We start from the raw sequence: 16390 nt of genomic DNA, 5'->3' as shown, positions 1-16390 counted from the left end.
CCAAAAATGCCACCTGGAGCCAGTTGTTGGGGACAGTTATACTATGAGTCTTAAAAACCTAGACCCTAAATCACAGGTCCATTCTTATTAATTAGCATCGTGATTCTCAATCCTCTCTGTACATTAGAATCACAGGAGAGCTTGACAAAAGTGCTGCCCAGGCCCTACTCCCAGGTAGTCTCTGGCTTAATTGGTCTGGTTGGGCCCTGGACATCAGGGTTTTTTTTTGTTTTTGTTTTTGTTTTTTAAAGACTATTTTTTTAAGAGCAAGTTTAGGTTCACAACAATGTTAACAAGAGGTACAGAGATTTCCCATTTACCCCCTGCCCCCAAATATGCACAGTGTCCCGCATCATCAACATCCCACACCAAGAAGGGTGCTCTTTTTACAGTTGATGAATCTACACTGACATGTCACCATCACCCAAAGTCCATGGTTTACCTTAGGGTTCACTCTTAGTGGTGTGCATTTTGTGGGCTTGGACAAATGTGTAACGACATGTACCCACCATTATAGTAGTATCACATGGAGTATTTCCACTACCCTACATCGGTACTTTATTTTTTAAATTTTTTATTTATTTCTGTTTATTTTAGGGAGAGAGACAGAATGTGAGCGGGGGAGGGGCAGAGAGAGAGGGAGGCACAGACTCGGAAGCAGGCTGCAGGCTCTGAGCTGTCAGCACATAGCCCGACAGGGGGCTCGAACTTGTGAACCGTGAGATCATGACCTGAGCCAAAGTCAGACGCTTAACTGACTGACCCACCCAGGCATCCCGACATCGGTACTTTATAAAAGCTTTCCACATGATTCTAATGTGCAGACTGGTTGAAGACCAGGGAAGTTCCAGAAAGCTGTGTTGACCTTTCTGCCCTCCACCCCCAGCCTTGTCCTCCAATCACATTCCTGCTGTGGGATTATTGGTACAAGTTTGGTTCAGAATCAGCATTCTTACCGTAGCTTTTTTAGGTGTGATTTTTATTTATTCTTAAAAAAAAAAAAAAAAAAAAGATTTTCTTTAGCACCTTGCTTCTGAAGAGCTCTTAATTGCTGTACTTAGAACTTCTAAACAGTGAACATTTGTCAAGCATCAAAACAGCTATCAAAATAGAAGGAGGGAGTTGGGCCTCAGGGACAAGGAGGGCGTCTCGCTGTCTCCCGTGAGTGCAGGTGGGTGGGGGGCGCACGTCCCCTGGATTCTTGGCCCCATTAATGAGTGACCTAGAAACACTTTTTTTTGGAGCGGGGGTTGATGAATAAGCAATCAGCTTTTGTCCCCACAGCAGCGCACCTTAAACATTGAACACAGCTGGATCCTGTCCTCCATGTGTCATCGAAGTTTTGGGGCCACTTCCCACCCCAAGATCCCGTACCCCCTGTCTTGGTTCTTCTAAAAGGGGCTAGTTCTGTACTCAGGTGCAGATAGTTGTGACCTCATCTGTCATCCCTGCCCCAGCTCAGTGTGTAACTGAGTGACATGTGAGTACCTCCTGATTACTAAAGGACCAAGGACCCCGTCTATGGACCATCCCTCCCTCAGGTGGTTTGGCTCTTCTCTAGCCTACCCACCAGAGTGATGTCAGGAATAAGGAAGTAGCAAAGACAACCCAAGGCCACACCAAGCAACCCATTTCATCTCAGATTGAAAAGAAAAACTGTGTGTGTGTGTGTGTGTGTGTGTGTGTGTTTTGGCTAGATTTTAGGTGGAAAATAGGCTAGTGAGAGCTGCAGAACTTGATTAAAATCTTTAGCCAAAAGTAATATCTTAAAAAAGATTTATTTCTGGGGGTGCCTGGGTGGCTCCATTGGTTAAGTGTCCAACTCTTGGTTTCGGCTCAGGTCATGTTCGAGCCCCGTGTTGAGCACTGTGCTGACAGCATGGAGCCTACTTGGGATTCTCTCAATCTGTCTCTTCCCCTCCCCCTATTGTGCTCTCTCTCTCTCTCTCAAACTTTAAAAAAACAAACAAACAAAAAAAAAAGATTTATTTCTGGGGCACCTGGGTGGCTCAGTCAGTCAAGCGTCCAACTTTGGCTCGGGTCATGATCTTGCGGTTTGTGAGTTTGAGACCTGCCTCGGGCTCTGTGCTGACAGCCCAGAGCCTGGAGCCTGCTTTGGATTCTGTGTCTCCCTCTCTCTCTCCCCTCACCAGCTTGTGCATGCTCGCGCGCTCTCTCTCTCTCTCTCTCTCTCAACAATAAATAAACACTAAAACAAAAAGGAAGATTTATTTTGGGATTTCAATCCCTCTTGCCCATTTTTGTGAATAATCAATATTTGTTTTAATGTGAGTAATAGCAGAGAGCACTTTCAGCGCCCTGAGTTTTACTATTTCAAGCAACTGTATTAGACCTGCGAGGAATGTGCTATTTACACTATTGCATGGGTAGTGATGATAAAAATGGTAATGATAATAGTAATGGTTGACATTTACTGAACCCTTGTAATGTGCCAGACACTGTGCCACGAGATAAGCTCATTTAATCTCACACGAACTCTTTAAAGTAGGTTGAGAGTTATCCCCATTATACAGATGAGGGGACTGAGGCTCAGTGAGTGGCAGAGTCAGATTTTGAATAAAGCAGCATGACTCTGGGTGTCAGTTCACTTTGCTGCCCTACAGTGCACATGTAGGGAGCTGTCCCTGGGGTCCAGTGAGCCAGCACTGTCATGTCAGCCCTTGCCACTGGGCCAGGGTGAAAGGTCTGAGTTGCCGCAGGAAATGGACCTGATATTGATCGGGAAGTAGTTTGGGGCATCAGAAAGCAGAACTTTCACCTGCTGGTAAGAAGTGAATGCTCGCTGACCCACCGCTCCTGCGGGTCCATTACCAAAGCGACAAAGATGGGTGTGTGGGGCAGCGGTGGGCTCTGTGCACGTCTGTCTGAGCACAAGAGCCTTTCTGTTCCCTGGGCCCTGCCCTTCACCGGTCCTGGTGTTCTTGTCCAGGGTGCCGACCACTGTGGGCAGCCGCCCTGGGTGATGGGTATCCTCTCCGCCCATGACTAACGGCTTCTAGGGATGCGGCAGTGTGTATGAGGTACATGTCCACATGTGGGTGAGTGCCTCCTTTTTGTGGAGAGGGCCTCCTTCTACCCCTCTCTCGGGAGGTCATGCTGCCCTGCTTTGTGATCTCACCCTGGGAATTCTGTCGGATGCATCAGTCAACCTCCACACTCACTCCAGCTCTCTGTGAAGACCAACAGGAGCCATTTATTAATTGGCAGCCTCCCCATGTATAGAATGAGGATAATAAATCGTATCTGCCTCATAGAACTATAGAGAAGAAAGAGTCAAGACATATCTAGTGTTAGACCCAGAGCCATGTGGGTAGTCCGTGCTCAGGAAGTGTCCCGGTTTCCTGTTGCTGCTGTAAGAAGTCGCCACAAATAAGTGGCATAAAATAGCACAAATGTATCACCTTACACTTCTGGAGACCAGGAATCCAAGATGGGTTTTGCTGGGCTAAGATCAGGGTGCAGACAAGGCTATACTCTTCAGAGCCTCTCGGAGAGAATCTGTTTCCTTGCCTTTCCTGGCTTCTAGAGGCCGCCCAGATTCTTTGGCTCGAGGCCCCTTCCTCCACCTTCAAAGCTAGCAGTGTAGCATCTTCAATCTCTCTGACTGCGACCCTACTTCTGTTGTCACATCCCCTTCCTCCTCTGCTTTGGTTTTCGAAGGACCCTTGTGATAATGTTGCATCTGCCCAGTAAATCCAAGATAATCTCCTCCATCTCAGAATCCTTAACTTAATCCCATTGCAAAGTCCCTTTTTGCCATGTCTGGTAACAGATCCACAAGTTCCAGGGATCGGGACGTGGGCGTGGTGGGGGCGGGCCCACCGTAATATGCATTAGCTGCTCTTACAAAATGAAACAGAACCAAACTGGCTAGCTTGGGGATACAAGAGCCAGTAATTTGATCAGCACAGTTACTAATGACGTTTGTTAGGCACATGCTGTGTTAGCTCACTCTTGCCTCAGGGTCTTTGCATCCGGTTTTCCCCCTTCCTGGAGCTTGCTTCTTTCCAGAGAATTGATGGCTGGCACCTCCTTACCCATCAGGCCCCAGATCAGATGTCACCACTCAGAGAGGCCCTCCCTGGTCACCTTTGCTTAGACCAGGCCCGCTGACCCCATTTCCTCTCTCGTACCATATCACCCGTCTCCTTCTTTGACATCATCTGTAACCTTTGTGTGTGTGTGTGTGTGTGTGTGTGTGTCTGTCTGCCCTCTGTGAATGTCAGCTCCAGGGGGGCAGGGGCCTTGTGCATCTTGTTCACAGCTGTTCCAGGACCTGGAACAGTTTGTGGAACAGAGCAGGTGCAGAGTGCCTATCTGTTCATAGATGGCAACCAAGGCTCAGAGAGGCTGAATCATTGCCTCAGGCCAGCGGCGACTGAGTTTACACCCAGGTCTGTCTGCCTCCAGAGTTTTTGCTTCTGTCCAGCTCTGTGCCTCGTGGCCTTGATGTCATCAGAAGCTTCTCAAGCCAGCTCTGGTGACGGCCACAGAACTCCGGCAGGTCTGTCCTCTCTGCCACAGTTTCTGAAAGCGGCTTTTTCAGAACCATCTGCTGGCCACCTTAACGCTGGTTTTCGTATCTAGGTCTGTTGTGTCAAGTCTGGACTCCCCTGCCAAGACTAGCTCCATGGAAAAGAAACTTCTCATCAAAAGCAAAGAGCTGCAAGACTCCCAGGACAAGTGCCACAAGGTATTTATTTCCGCAGCCGGCCTCCCTCCTTGCTCCAGGATCCTCCCATCAATCTATGCCAAGGGATCCGCCTGGGGCCGCTGCTGGCGCTGAGCCACCTGATCCATACCCAGCGGGCGAGGCGCTCCCTCCCTCGCTGAAGTCTCGCCTCCAGCAGCTCAGAGGGAGATGAAATCAGGCCTTGACGTTGCCGTAAATCCTTTAAATCTTAACCAGAGGAGGCCCTGGATTTAAAACGGCCCGTTCCTCAGCATGACCCAGCCAGATGTCTGCTTCTTCCGGCAGGTGGCGTGGGTCCTCACCTGTGGCCGAGATGCATCCCATCCGCTTTGAGTGATGCGAAGTCTCTCTTCTTAGTCCTTTAAAACTCCTGCTTATGTAACTGCGGCCACTGTGTTGACTATGCTCAACGTCTCTTAACGCTCACTGTTCCTGCCTAGGGGCAGCTCTCTGGAAGCTCATAAAACCCACTACTTGCCTGGGACTCCTAAGAGTGCAGACGAATACATATCTCCTTGCCCTGTCCTGGATTTGTCCTCTAGATCTTTGCAAGGAGATGGGGGGGATCAAGATGGATTTGGGATAAAATTAAAGTGACGTGTGCAGAAAGCCAAACTAAACCCAAAAAGCATACAGGTGAAAAATGATGATTGTGGCTTCCTTGCTCACTGGGCTAGAGAAGTGACCAAGTGTGAACCGAGTCTTGGATGAGAGGAGTGACTTAGCATTGGTGACTGTCCTTACGAAGAACTGTGCACTCCCGGGCGAAGAAGCAATGGTATCTCCTTCCCAACCTTTGACGAATTAACGCCAGCCCAGACCACCAGGTGGTTTCGGCGGCTGCTTGAGATTTGATTGCTCCTGACGAACCTCCACGGGCCCTTTTAACCTGTCGATGTGTCTGTTTCAGATGGAGCAGGAAATGACCCGGTTACATCGGAGAGTGTCAGAGGTGGAGGCTGTGCTTAGTCAGAAGGAGGTGGAGCTGAAGGCCTCTGAGACTCAGAGATCCCTCCTGGAGCAGGACCTTGCTACCTACATCACAGAATGCAGTGTGAGCCTTCCCCAAAGTCCCCTTCCCTCGGAGGTGGCACTTCCTGTCGTGTGTGTCTCATCCTGTTTCATGACGGCTTCATGAGGCACATCACAGCCAATGGCAGACAGTAGAGAGAGAGGGAGTATTCAAAGGCAAGGTGTGTGATTGGCAGTGAGCCAGGCGGGAGGTCCCAGAACAGTGAGACTGGGCTCCAGGAGTCCAGGTAGGCTGCGGAGCCTGGATACTGTCATAGTTGTCACCGCAGTGAGCTACAGAGGGTCCTAACACCTCCCGTCCCAACCTCTCTGGTCTATATCCTGTCCAACACGATCAGCCTCAGGAACCCAACTCTTAAATAAACAAATCCGCCCAAGATCAGTTTTCCATCACCTAGAATCAGTGTAGCAACAAGAAGACTCAGCCTGTAAAAACCCAGACCCTCTGTCATTATTTACCATGTGACTTTTTTTTTTTCTCCTTTCCTTCACAAGAGTAGACTGTCTTCTCCATTGTCTCGTTAAATTTTTCATTCAGGTGTTTTTTTTAATGTGGCCAATTAAACAGTCTTAAGAAGTTGAATCCCACATTTTTCAAGTTTTTTTCACAAGGGAGAAGGAAATCTATAGAACGTGGCCGATTAAGAATAACTGCTATGTTTCCATTCCAGATTTGGCTGCCTTTCAGTGGTGGGTGAAGTTGTATTTCAGATATGTATTTCAGTGCCACTGAAGCATTGAGGGAACCTTATGGATGAAAGGTGTCCAGGAGACGTAAGCCAGGAGGTGGAAATAGACTTCTCGGAGTCTTAAATGACAACTAGGGAAGAAGGAAGTCATTGCTGCTTTGAAAGAGGGACCTATACCGGAGAGCCCTCTAATAACTGATATTCCAGAAAAGACTCTGTAGCTGTCCCCATGGTGGTTTAACAAAAGGCTAAGGGACCTCATTGGTTTTTAGTCCTGAACGTACAAGTAAGTATCTGGTAGGACAGGTAGATGGCGGTAGGAGGCAGGTTGTGATGAAGTTTCAGGCTGGACCCACGAGGTCACAAGGTTGAGATGGTGATTCTTGAACCAAAGGGTTTTTACAGGATGAAAACCGGAGCCAGCAACCAACTGGAAGTTGTCAACTTTGCTCCGTCACCCGAAACCGTCTTGGTGTCCGCGAAGCAGCTTGCAGCTCCCTTAATGAATCTTTTCAAACAGAGCAGGCACCACAGGGCATCCCTATTAAAATTTTTGCTTTCCTTAGAGCTTAAAGCGAAGTTTGGAGCAAGCACGGATGGAGGTGTCCCAGGAGGATGACAAAGCGCTTCAGCTTCTCCATGACATCAGAGAGCAGAGCCGGAAGCTCCAGGAAATCAAAGAGCAGGTATGACCTGATGCTGGGGAGCAGGGCTGCACCTCGGACCTCTGATTCCAAGAGCGGCGTGTTTGGGCGGGTGGGGGGAGGGTGGAGAGAGGGAAGCGGGGGTTGGGAGGAGGAGAGAGAGCTATGTAGGTCATTTGAAAACTAGATTCTCCGTGGTTTATGTAAATGGTGGAGCGCGTGTTCTAGCTCCTTTTGAGGTCTGCACCCCATCCTGGCTGCTCATTTCACTTAAAGGTGTAGGTTTAGAACAAAGGTGGCCAAACTGCGGCCTATGGGGCAAATCTGGCTCACCACCTGTTTTCCATGGCCACATGCTCAAATTGATTTTTGCGTTTTTAACTGGTTGGGGGGGGAAAAAGAAAAGAAAAGAAGAATATTTCAAGACATGTGAAAATTATACGGAAAATTATGTGGATGCTTGGTTCAGCATCCATAAACAAAGTTTTATTGGAACACAGCCGTGCCCATTCATTTATGTGGTGTCCGTGGCTGCTTATGACACTACAATGGCAGGGGTGGGTAGTTGGGACAAAGACCATATGGTCTACAAAGCCAGAGATGGCTGACTGTCTAGCTTTTTAGAGAAACAGTTTGCCAATCTCTGCTTGAGACCACCAAAAAAATGAAATACTTTTACATAGCTTCTCAGATGCACTTTAAGTTTTTGGGAAAAGACAGGATAAGTCGTAGCGTCTATAAAGATATAGAAGAAGAGTTGGAGCAGCGAAAGCCGAGTCAGAATTAACGCGGGGAATCTGAGTGCAGAAAGCCATCCCCTGAGTGTTCAGAAAAGAGAATCAAGATGTTTAAAAAGCTTACTCTCTCTCTCTCTTTTCCTTTCTAAAAGGGTTTTCTTTTTAGATGGTTCATTTTTACTTCGCCTCATTGTTTCCTTTTTAGCATGGATTTTTCTGTCCTTTGAAGAAACTGTAAATAGAAACTTTAATGAAGAGATGGCAGTGAGCAATTGGAGAGCTGAATTATCAGCTGCCAGGCAACTCTCATTCATTTCAGGAAACCTAATGGAAGCAGCGATGGCAATGAACATTTTTGTCTCTGGGTGGCACAAACTTAGCCATCTGGGTGGTGCTAATACAAGAAACTCCTGCAAATCATTCGGTCCATTAACTCTTCTTTAAAGATGGAATGATTGTTTTGGGGACTTTGTTGGCCTGATCTCTTTATCACCTTAATATTTTAAAGTGGTTAGTTAGGGGCGCCTGGGTGGCGCAGTCGGTTAAGCGTCCGACTTCAGCCAGGTCACGATCTCGCGGTCTGTGAGTTCGAGCCCCGCGTCGGGTTCTGGGCTGATGGCTCAGGGCCTGGAGCCTGTTTCCGATTCTGTGTCTCCCTCTCTCTCTGCCCCTCCCCCGTTCATGCTCTGTCTCTCTCTGTCCCAAAAATAAATAAATGTTGAAAAAAAAAATTAAAAAAAATAAAGTGGTTAGTTAATATCCTCCTGCTTGATAAAGATGTTATAAATAACCTGCAAAGGAAATGTTGCAATCTATTCTGAACACCAATACTAATCTTAGAGATTTTGAAGGTTACAGAGAGTTTGAAAAATCTGCTCTGACAGTTGACTCATTGCCCCTTTTATCAACATAGTTTTTCATCCTAAAAGTTTCAAGAGATAGGATTCTTTTTCTCCCATTAGTTCAATGTGTTTTGGAGATTTGCTTTTTGGTGACATCCTGGGGAAATGAAAGCTGCATTTGGCCAGCAGAGGGAGCAGCTGGTGTCCGTGAATTCCATAGAAACTGAATTATCAGGACATTTTGAAAAGGTGCATGCTGGTGGTTGAGTTCAAAGAATTGTCTTTGATGATTCATACCACAGTTGGCATACATGTGGAGGTTTAGATTTAATGATTGCTAAAAGTTCCGCGGGGCGGGGTGGGGGTGGGGCAGAAAACTTCTCAGTTTCGGATTTTATTTCTCGTCGGAAGATGGATCTATTAAAGTGAGTTTTGGGAGACCGCGATGTCTGCAGTCCAGGAGCAAGCATTTCCTGCTCTTCAGCAGACCCATAGTAGTTGGTTTGCAGCATGTCCATTCCTCCCAGATTTGGCATTTATTCCCCACTGTTTCTCTCAAAAGCTAATTTCCATACAGCTATTTATTATTTTATTTTCTAAACATTTTGCTTCTGCCTAGCTACCCCCTGTAGAGTGTTTGCATTTGGTGTAAAATAAAAACACCTAAGAGCCTTACATGACAGTTGGATTCAGGCACCATTACTAGAGATGACTGATGCCCTTTGCCCTTCCTCAGGAAGGGAAGTGGAAGTCTGGGTCACACAGAAGGCACTGGTGTTTTGGGATTTCTGACTGAATAGGACTATGTCTGATACTATCTTCCTATGATATCTGAGGCTCCATTCAGAAGACTTACTTTGTGTGGACCTCGAACGTTGTCCATGGTTCCCCATCTTGACCCCACTCAACGCTGGCCTACAATCCATCCCATGCTGAGATACAACTGTTGTCTCTCCTTGGAAACAGATCTGATTCTTTTCTCTCAGACTTTTTCCTGAAGCAGGGATTTGGTTAGCTGTTGGATTCATAGGATTTCCTTGATACAGGCGGCATAATAACAGCAGCTCAGCAGATGAGGTGGAATAAGCTGTGTACCCCAAGAGCTCAGAATGCTGATAGAGATGTTGTCTGATTCTTGCCTTCCTCCCCCTGGGTGCTGACAGCTCAGGAAAGAGAAACGTTGAGGGGACGGAACAACTCTCTGTCCTTGCTCTTGACAAAACACGAAAATTACATTCCCTTCTCACTATTTCCAGACAGAAAAAGGAGCTTGAGGATAAAAGATGCCCAAGATTTTCTCTCAGAACTTTGCTTCCACTACAGCTTGGTGTTTGTGCCTGTGAGCAGGGCCACAGTAGTTTTAGGGACCCATAAAATGTTTACCTTTTTTTTTTTTTTTTTTTTAATCAGAAGATAAAAGTTGAGCTTTTAGGTCAAAGGAACTTTTTCATAGATAATATTAATGTTTTTGTCTTTATATGAATGCTGTTGTAAAATAGATTTTTTTTTTAAAAAAAAAGGTTTATTTTTGAGAGAGTGGTGCACGTTGGAGGGGCAGGCAGAGGGGGACAGAGGATTTGAAGTGGGCTCCACACTGACAGACTGATAACAGCGAGCCAGATGTGGGGCTCGAATTCACGAACCATGAGATCACGACCTGAGCCAAAGTCAGACGCTTAACCGACTGAGCCACCCAGATGCCTCTAAAATATAGTTTTTAATACTTTTTTTTTAATGGAGGAAGGGGTGCAGGAAGGCACGGTGCCCAGAGTCTTTCGAAAGTCATAGCGCATTTCTGACCAAGGGGTCTAGAAAGTAACAGATGTAAATAAAGGATATATCATTTCACATAATTCGGTTCATGTTCCACTCTGTCAGTTCAGATAATTGTGAGCAGCTTATGAAGACCTTTGGTTATATAACCTGTGTCACCCACTTAGTATGCATCACCCAGAAAACCTGGTGCCCCGTGACTTCTGGGCTTGACCTTCAACAATAGTATGCTTATGGGTGGGAGGGAGTGAAATGAGACCATGCTCCACTCTGGACTCATTTTTTTCCCCTTCCCAGTTATACAGAGAGGTGTGCTTGCATGGAAACTATCCAATTTTCATAAGAGTATCACCTCGGCTTTAATGTGCATCTGGGGGTATTGCTTGGTACAATGGGATGAAAGGTTTGCTTTCTACCCTGCTACTGAAAAAACCAATTATTGTTTTTACTGGTTAACATGTCCTTGTTCAAGTGATACCGCTTCAATTATTTCTTGGGAGAACAGATCTTAGAGATGTATATTGTGAGTATCAAAGATAGTCTTGATTCAATTCCTTGTTCTTTTCATTTTGTATCCCTACCCCTGCCTCAAGGCACCTTTGACTGGCTCCATTCTCATTCAAATCCTAATATGCATAAGCTTTGGTTTTGCTAACAGAGAATATTTTCATACTTCGCCCCAAAGTTTTCAAAACCACTGCCCATTTCTCCTGGTAAATCCAATTTTTGAAAAACCAATTCAAATGTTCTGTTTTGATTTTAGAAATTCATTTTGGAAAAGGTCAGGCTGTTTGGATCACTTTAGAGGTTTGCTCAAGGGAAAAAGATAATTCTTTCTCCGGAGTTGTCCTCACAAGTTATTTTGACCAGAGCCAGTGCTTTCTGACTCTTCCAGATTTCTGGGTGACTTGCATTTCAAGAGCAACGTTAAGTTCATCATTCAGTTTTGGGCCCAGAGAAATTAATGGTGAGAAACCGACATGATGAGTTTCACCTTCCAAGAGTCTTTCCACGGAGATTTCCAATTACCCCCTTGTGCAGTCTGAAAGGTTAATTTTAAAACTAGTACCATATCTAATTGTGTTAGGAGCACATGACTTCTAAAGGACAAATCTATATAAATGATTACCCTTGGAGGAAAGCTACATGTAAGCAGTTTATCCTGGTGGTTTAAAGAACATCCCTTTCAGCTCTCCTGTGTTGCAGATGCCTTAAGGTTCTGTGCTACTTGTGCAGTATTATTTGCTCAGAGGATCTTATTAGGTACAGGCACATGTGTTCCAAATGGTGTTACTAATGATACATGATCTACGTTAAAATAGTTGAAGGATTTAATGTTCTTTGCTTCTTCCTCACCCTCCCCACACCTCTCCCTTCTGCCTGTCGCTGTCCACCTTTTCCCCAGGTCTCTTCTCTGCCAGTCAGCCTTCAATGTGCATCTTCCCTCCGTGGTCCATGGTCTTCTGTCTTCACTGCCTGTCTTTTCTTTTAGGAGTTCTAAAGTTCGTCCTTCTTCCCTTGCCTGCTCTTTAGGAGTACCAGGCTCAAGTGGAAGAAATGAGGTTAATGATGAATCAGCTGGAAGAGGACCTCGTTTCAGCGAGGAGACGGAGTGATCTCTATGAATCGGAGTTGAGAGAGTCTCGGCTTGCTGCTGAAGAGTTCAAGCGGAAAGCCACAGAATGTCAGCATAAACTGATGAAGGTAGCCAGCCACCTGCCAGAAGGCTGTTTTGGGGGGTAGACTCCTGGATGGTCTTTGCAAGAATAAAGGGAATACTAGCTTAATCAGTGTACGTTTGGGGAATAATGGAATACTCTGCAAAGCTCCTGGTCCTTATTTATAGAAGATAACTTATTTATCATCATCATCATCATTATCATTATTTGGCCACAGAAAACGGCCAAATAATTTCTATTTCTTGGTAGAAAGTACAGCAGGCGGTGTTGTCTTTATACGACTTTAAGGCTCTTGAGATTTCCCAATATGTTTTATCTCTTAAATTACAGGCTAAGGATCAAGGGAAGCCTGAAGTGGGAGAATATTCCAAACTAGAGAAGGTATTTTCCATTATTGGTGTTGCTGTTTTTGGTAGATAATCTTTTAAATGCTATTCTCCATGGCCAGTCATTGCTTAAGAATGCTTTTGCAATGGACCGAGAACTCTTCTTCTAGGTTTATTTTGATGGCCAATCTGTGGGCAAGCATGTTTAACTTAGGTGTGGTTCCAGGAGGAGTACAAGACACCTCATTTTTTATCATGCCCGATCAGAGTAACATACAAACCGAGACTCTTAGGAAAACACACGTGAAAATTTCTATAGTCTTAAGGCACCGGCAACTTCGATTCTCTTGCCGTACGTATGTTGCTGGTTCTAGGGAGATTGTCAGCATGGAGGTTTGCATTGGGACATTCAAAGCCTTTTCTGATAGGCCACTGGTCTTCCTCTCCATTAGTAGGCACTGGAAAACAGAACAAAAAGACCCCAGAGAAACCTTCAGAAAATAGAACTGCGCTAAATGTAGCAAGACGTTAATGCCAATTTACCTTTTGCTTTATTTCCCGGGATTTTAATTATAGATCAATGCTGAGCAACAGCTCAAAATTCAGGAGCTCCAAGACAAGCTGGAAAAGGTAAGCCTGAGGTGATTTTTTTGGGAGAACTTACTCCTCATTTCCAAATACTTTTCGTTGCCTTGTCCCAGAGCCTGAAAGATGAGAGAGACCGAATTAGTCAGCCAGCACCGAGGAAAATGAAGGGGGAGTGAGCTATTACCTGAAAATATCAGAGCTCTGAATATAGTTTTTTTCCTTTTGAGACATGTCAGCAGTGTTTATTTTTAAAAACCAAGCTGTGCGAGACACTCAAGTAAAAGTTCTAATTATACTACGACAGAACCCAAGAGGCCAAGAGGCCAGCTTCTTTCCCTTCAGGGGGCCAGGCTCCCTGTTCTGCACATTTGTAAGAGAGGCAGGTGTTGTTCATGACCCAAACTGCTTTCAGTGAGAAACTGTGGGCAGCATTCCTGCCCACTGGAGGGCTGGGGAGAACTGGGGAGTCAGCTTGGGGTGGGGGAGGGGGTGCGTTCGGTTTACACCATCCTGTGCATTGGTGGCTAATGACCCTCCTCTCAGCCAAACACTGGAAATGCCAACGAAAAGACCGTAATGAATGTGATTCTGAGACATGCCTGTCGCATCAGGAATGCGAATGTGTTTCCTGGCCTGGTTTAATAGAGCCTCTTCTTACTTTTTTCTTTTAGGTTGTGGTTAAAAAGCACGTAACACTAAATTTACTGTCTCTGAAGTGCTGTCATTTTAAGTATAGAGTTTGGTAGTGTCGTGGACATTCACACTGTTGTGCAGTGAATCCCTAGAACTTTTTCCATCTTGCCAAACTGACTCTTTAACTGCTAATTCTCCTTCCTTCCTCTCCCTAGCCTTTGGTAAACCACCGTTCTCCCTCTGTTTCTGTGATGTGGACTACCTCAGATACTTCATATGAGTAGTATCATACAATATTTGTTCTTTTGTTAACTGGCTTATTTTGCTTAACGTGATGTCCTTGAGGTCCATCCACATTGTAGTGTGACAGGATTTCCTTTTTTTTTTTTTTTTTTAATGTTTATTCATTTTGAGAGAGAGAGTAGGGTACAGGGGGAGAGAGAGAGAGAGAGAGAGAGAGAGAGAGAGAGAGAGAGAGAATCTCAGGCAGGTTCCACACTGCCAGTGCAGAGCCTGACATGGGGCTTGATCTCAGGAAGCGTGAGATCATGACCTGAGCCGAAATCAAGAGTGGGACGCTTCTCCGACTGAGCCACCCAGGCGCCCCAGGATTTCCTTCTTTTGAAAGGCTATGTGTGGTGCCTGGGTGGCTCAGCTGGTTGGGCATCCGACTTCGGCTCTGGTCATGATCTCACGGTTAATGGGTTGGGCTCTGTGCCGACAGCTCGGAGCCTGGAGCCTGCTTCGGATTCTGTGTCTCCCTCTCTCTCTGCCCCTTACCAGCTTGCACTCTGTCTCTCTCTCAAAAACAAATAAATAAACTTAAAAATAAATAAAGGCTGTGTGATATTCCACTGTGTGGATAGACCACATTTTCTTTCTCCCTTAATCTGCCCCTTCTTACCTATCCTTGAGCTCAGTAATGAAAGCCTCTCCCATCCTCTTTCAGCTAGAAGTTTGTATGAGGATTCATGTTTCCGTCTAGAACTGTGTTCTACACTACAAGTGTGATGCCAACCACACATGTCAGCTCCTGGTGTAGTTTTAAATTTTCTAGTAACCACATTAAAAAGGCAAAAAGAAACAGATGAAGTTATTTGAATGATACAGTTTATTTAATCTGATATATCCAAAATATCATTGCTGCATGTGTCAATACTAAAATATTTACACTGTTTCAGCTTTTTTTTTTTTTTAATTTTTTTCAACGTTTTTTATTTATTTTTGGGACAGAGAGAGACAGAGCATGAACGGGGGAGGGGCAAAGAGAGAGGGAGACACAGAATCGGAAACAGGCTCCAGGCTCCGAGCCATCAGCCCAGAGCCTGACGTGGGGCTCGAACTCACGAACCGCGAGATCGTGACCTGGCTGAAGTCGGACGCTTAACCGACTGCGCCACCCAGGCGCCCCTGTTTCAGCTTTTAAATGAATTAAAACATAAGTAAAACTGAAAATCAATTTTCCAGTCACACCAACCACATTGTAAGTGCTCAGGGGCCATGTCTAGCTAGTGACTCCCATATTGGATGGTGCTAGTGTTCAAGTTTTCTTTGCAGTTTTTGCTTTTTAGAAGCAGGTAAGTGTGAGACTATTGGTTTCTTATGCTCAGATCTTTGCTCTGATGCTATAAGAGCTACAGTATAGTTAAGACCCAAATGAAAATTAACTTCCAAAGGTTTAGCTGTTTTTTTCTTTCAAGCACAGATTTATGAATTACCAGTGCATCTATGGCTGTTATATCCTTTGGCAGGTATTTATTTGAAAAAAAAAGTTTAAAGTATAGTTTTTATTTTGTTTTCTTATAAAAGTAGTAAAAAAAATCCCTAATTAGCAAAGGAGATAATTAAGTAAGGTGAAAATTAATGCTGTGAGGCATTAACACCTGGGCAGATAAGTCCACTAGACCCTTTTTGTTTACATTTACTACGTTGCACTGAAGCTAAGGTACTAATGATCATCAGATACACCTTTATCTGCGCACCCCAAGAAGGAAAAATTGCTGTCCATTTTAACTGTAAGATGCATTCCAAATTCAGTGATGTGCGCTTGGGCATAGACAAAAATACAGAATCAAGTGAATGTTTACAGGTTTTGAAAATGGATATGATACATATATACTTCGCATTACCTGACTTTTCTTGTTGAGGAGATTGTCACCATCTTTTCATGTGAGTAAGTCTGGCCATCTGTCTCCTGTCCCTCCTCTCCGGGCAGGCTGTAAAAGCCAGCACAGAGGCCACTGAGCTGCTGCAGAATATCCGCCAGGCAAAGGAGCGAGCCGAGCGTGAGCTGGAGAAGCTGCAGAACCGTGAGGACTCCTCTGAAGGCATAAAAAAGAAGCTGGTGGAGGCCGAGGTGAGCAGGGGACCTCAGCCCACGGTGGACTGAGCCTGGGTCCCGGTGTGGCCGCCTGTGAGCTGCTGACCAGCTTTGGGCCGTGCGGAGGGAAAGACACTGCAGAACCACCTCTTGCTTATGTCTGGCCAAACCACTTTCCCTTCTGCAAATCCTTTGAAGCTTGAGAGGAGTGGCAATGTTTTCCCCAAAAGGGAAAAAGAGATGGGTCACAGCAGCTTCAGGTAGAAAGATGTTCTGCTAAAAGCTTTGCCTTTCTGTTTTCCTCGGACCTCACTATGCTGCGAGGATTTGTGTTCAGTAGATGAAGTGTAATTCCATCCTGAGTTTTCTTCCCTCTGCACCCTTGTTTTTCCTTGCCTCTTCCCCATGGTGTT

At 45.5% G+C, this 16390-nt stretch overlaps 1 protein-coding gene across 11 annotated transcripts in view; it reads left to right on the top strand.

The window, feature by feature from the left end:
* CIT (citron rho-interacting serine/threonine kinase) overlaps positions 1-16390 on the top strand; it is a 165608-nt gene that overhangs the window by 73884 nt on the left and 75334 nt on the right. For all 11 annotated transcript variants that reach the window (XM_086681822.1, XM_086681824.1, XM_086681823.1 and 8 more), the window contains 7 exons: positions 4609-4714; positions 5625-5768; positions 7002-7121; positions 11965-12135; positions 12441-12491; positions 13013-13066; positions 15873-16013. In XM_086681822.1, the coding sequence (XP_086537948.1) occupies positions 4609-4714; positions 5625-5768; positions 7002-7121; positions 11965-12135; positions 12441-12491; positions 13013-13066; positions 15873-16013 (787 nt within the window). The remainder of the gene's footprint in view (positions 1-4608; positions 4715-5624; positions 5769-7001; positions 7122-11964; positions 12136-12440; positions 12492-13012; positions 13067-15872; positions 16014-16390) is intronic.

This window comes from Puma concolor, chromosome D3 (assembly GCF_028749965.1).
Source record: "Puma concolor isolate L17-30 chromosome D3, mPumCon1.1.hap2, whole genome shotgun sequence".
NCBI classification, from domain to species: domain Eukaryota; kingdom Metazoa; phylum Chordata; class Mammalia; order Carnivora; family Felidae; genus Puma; species Puma concolor.
Note: the sequence above shows the minus strand (reverse complement) of the source record. Positions and strands in the feature narration are given on the sequence as shown.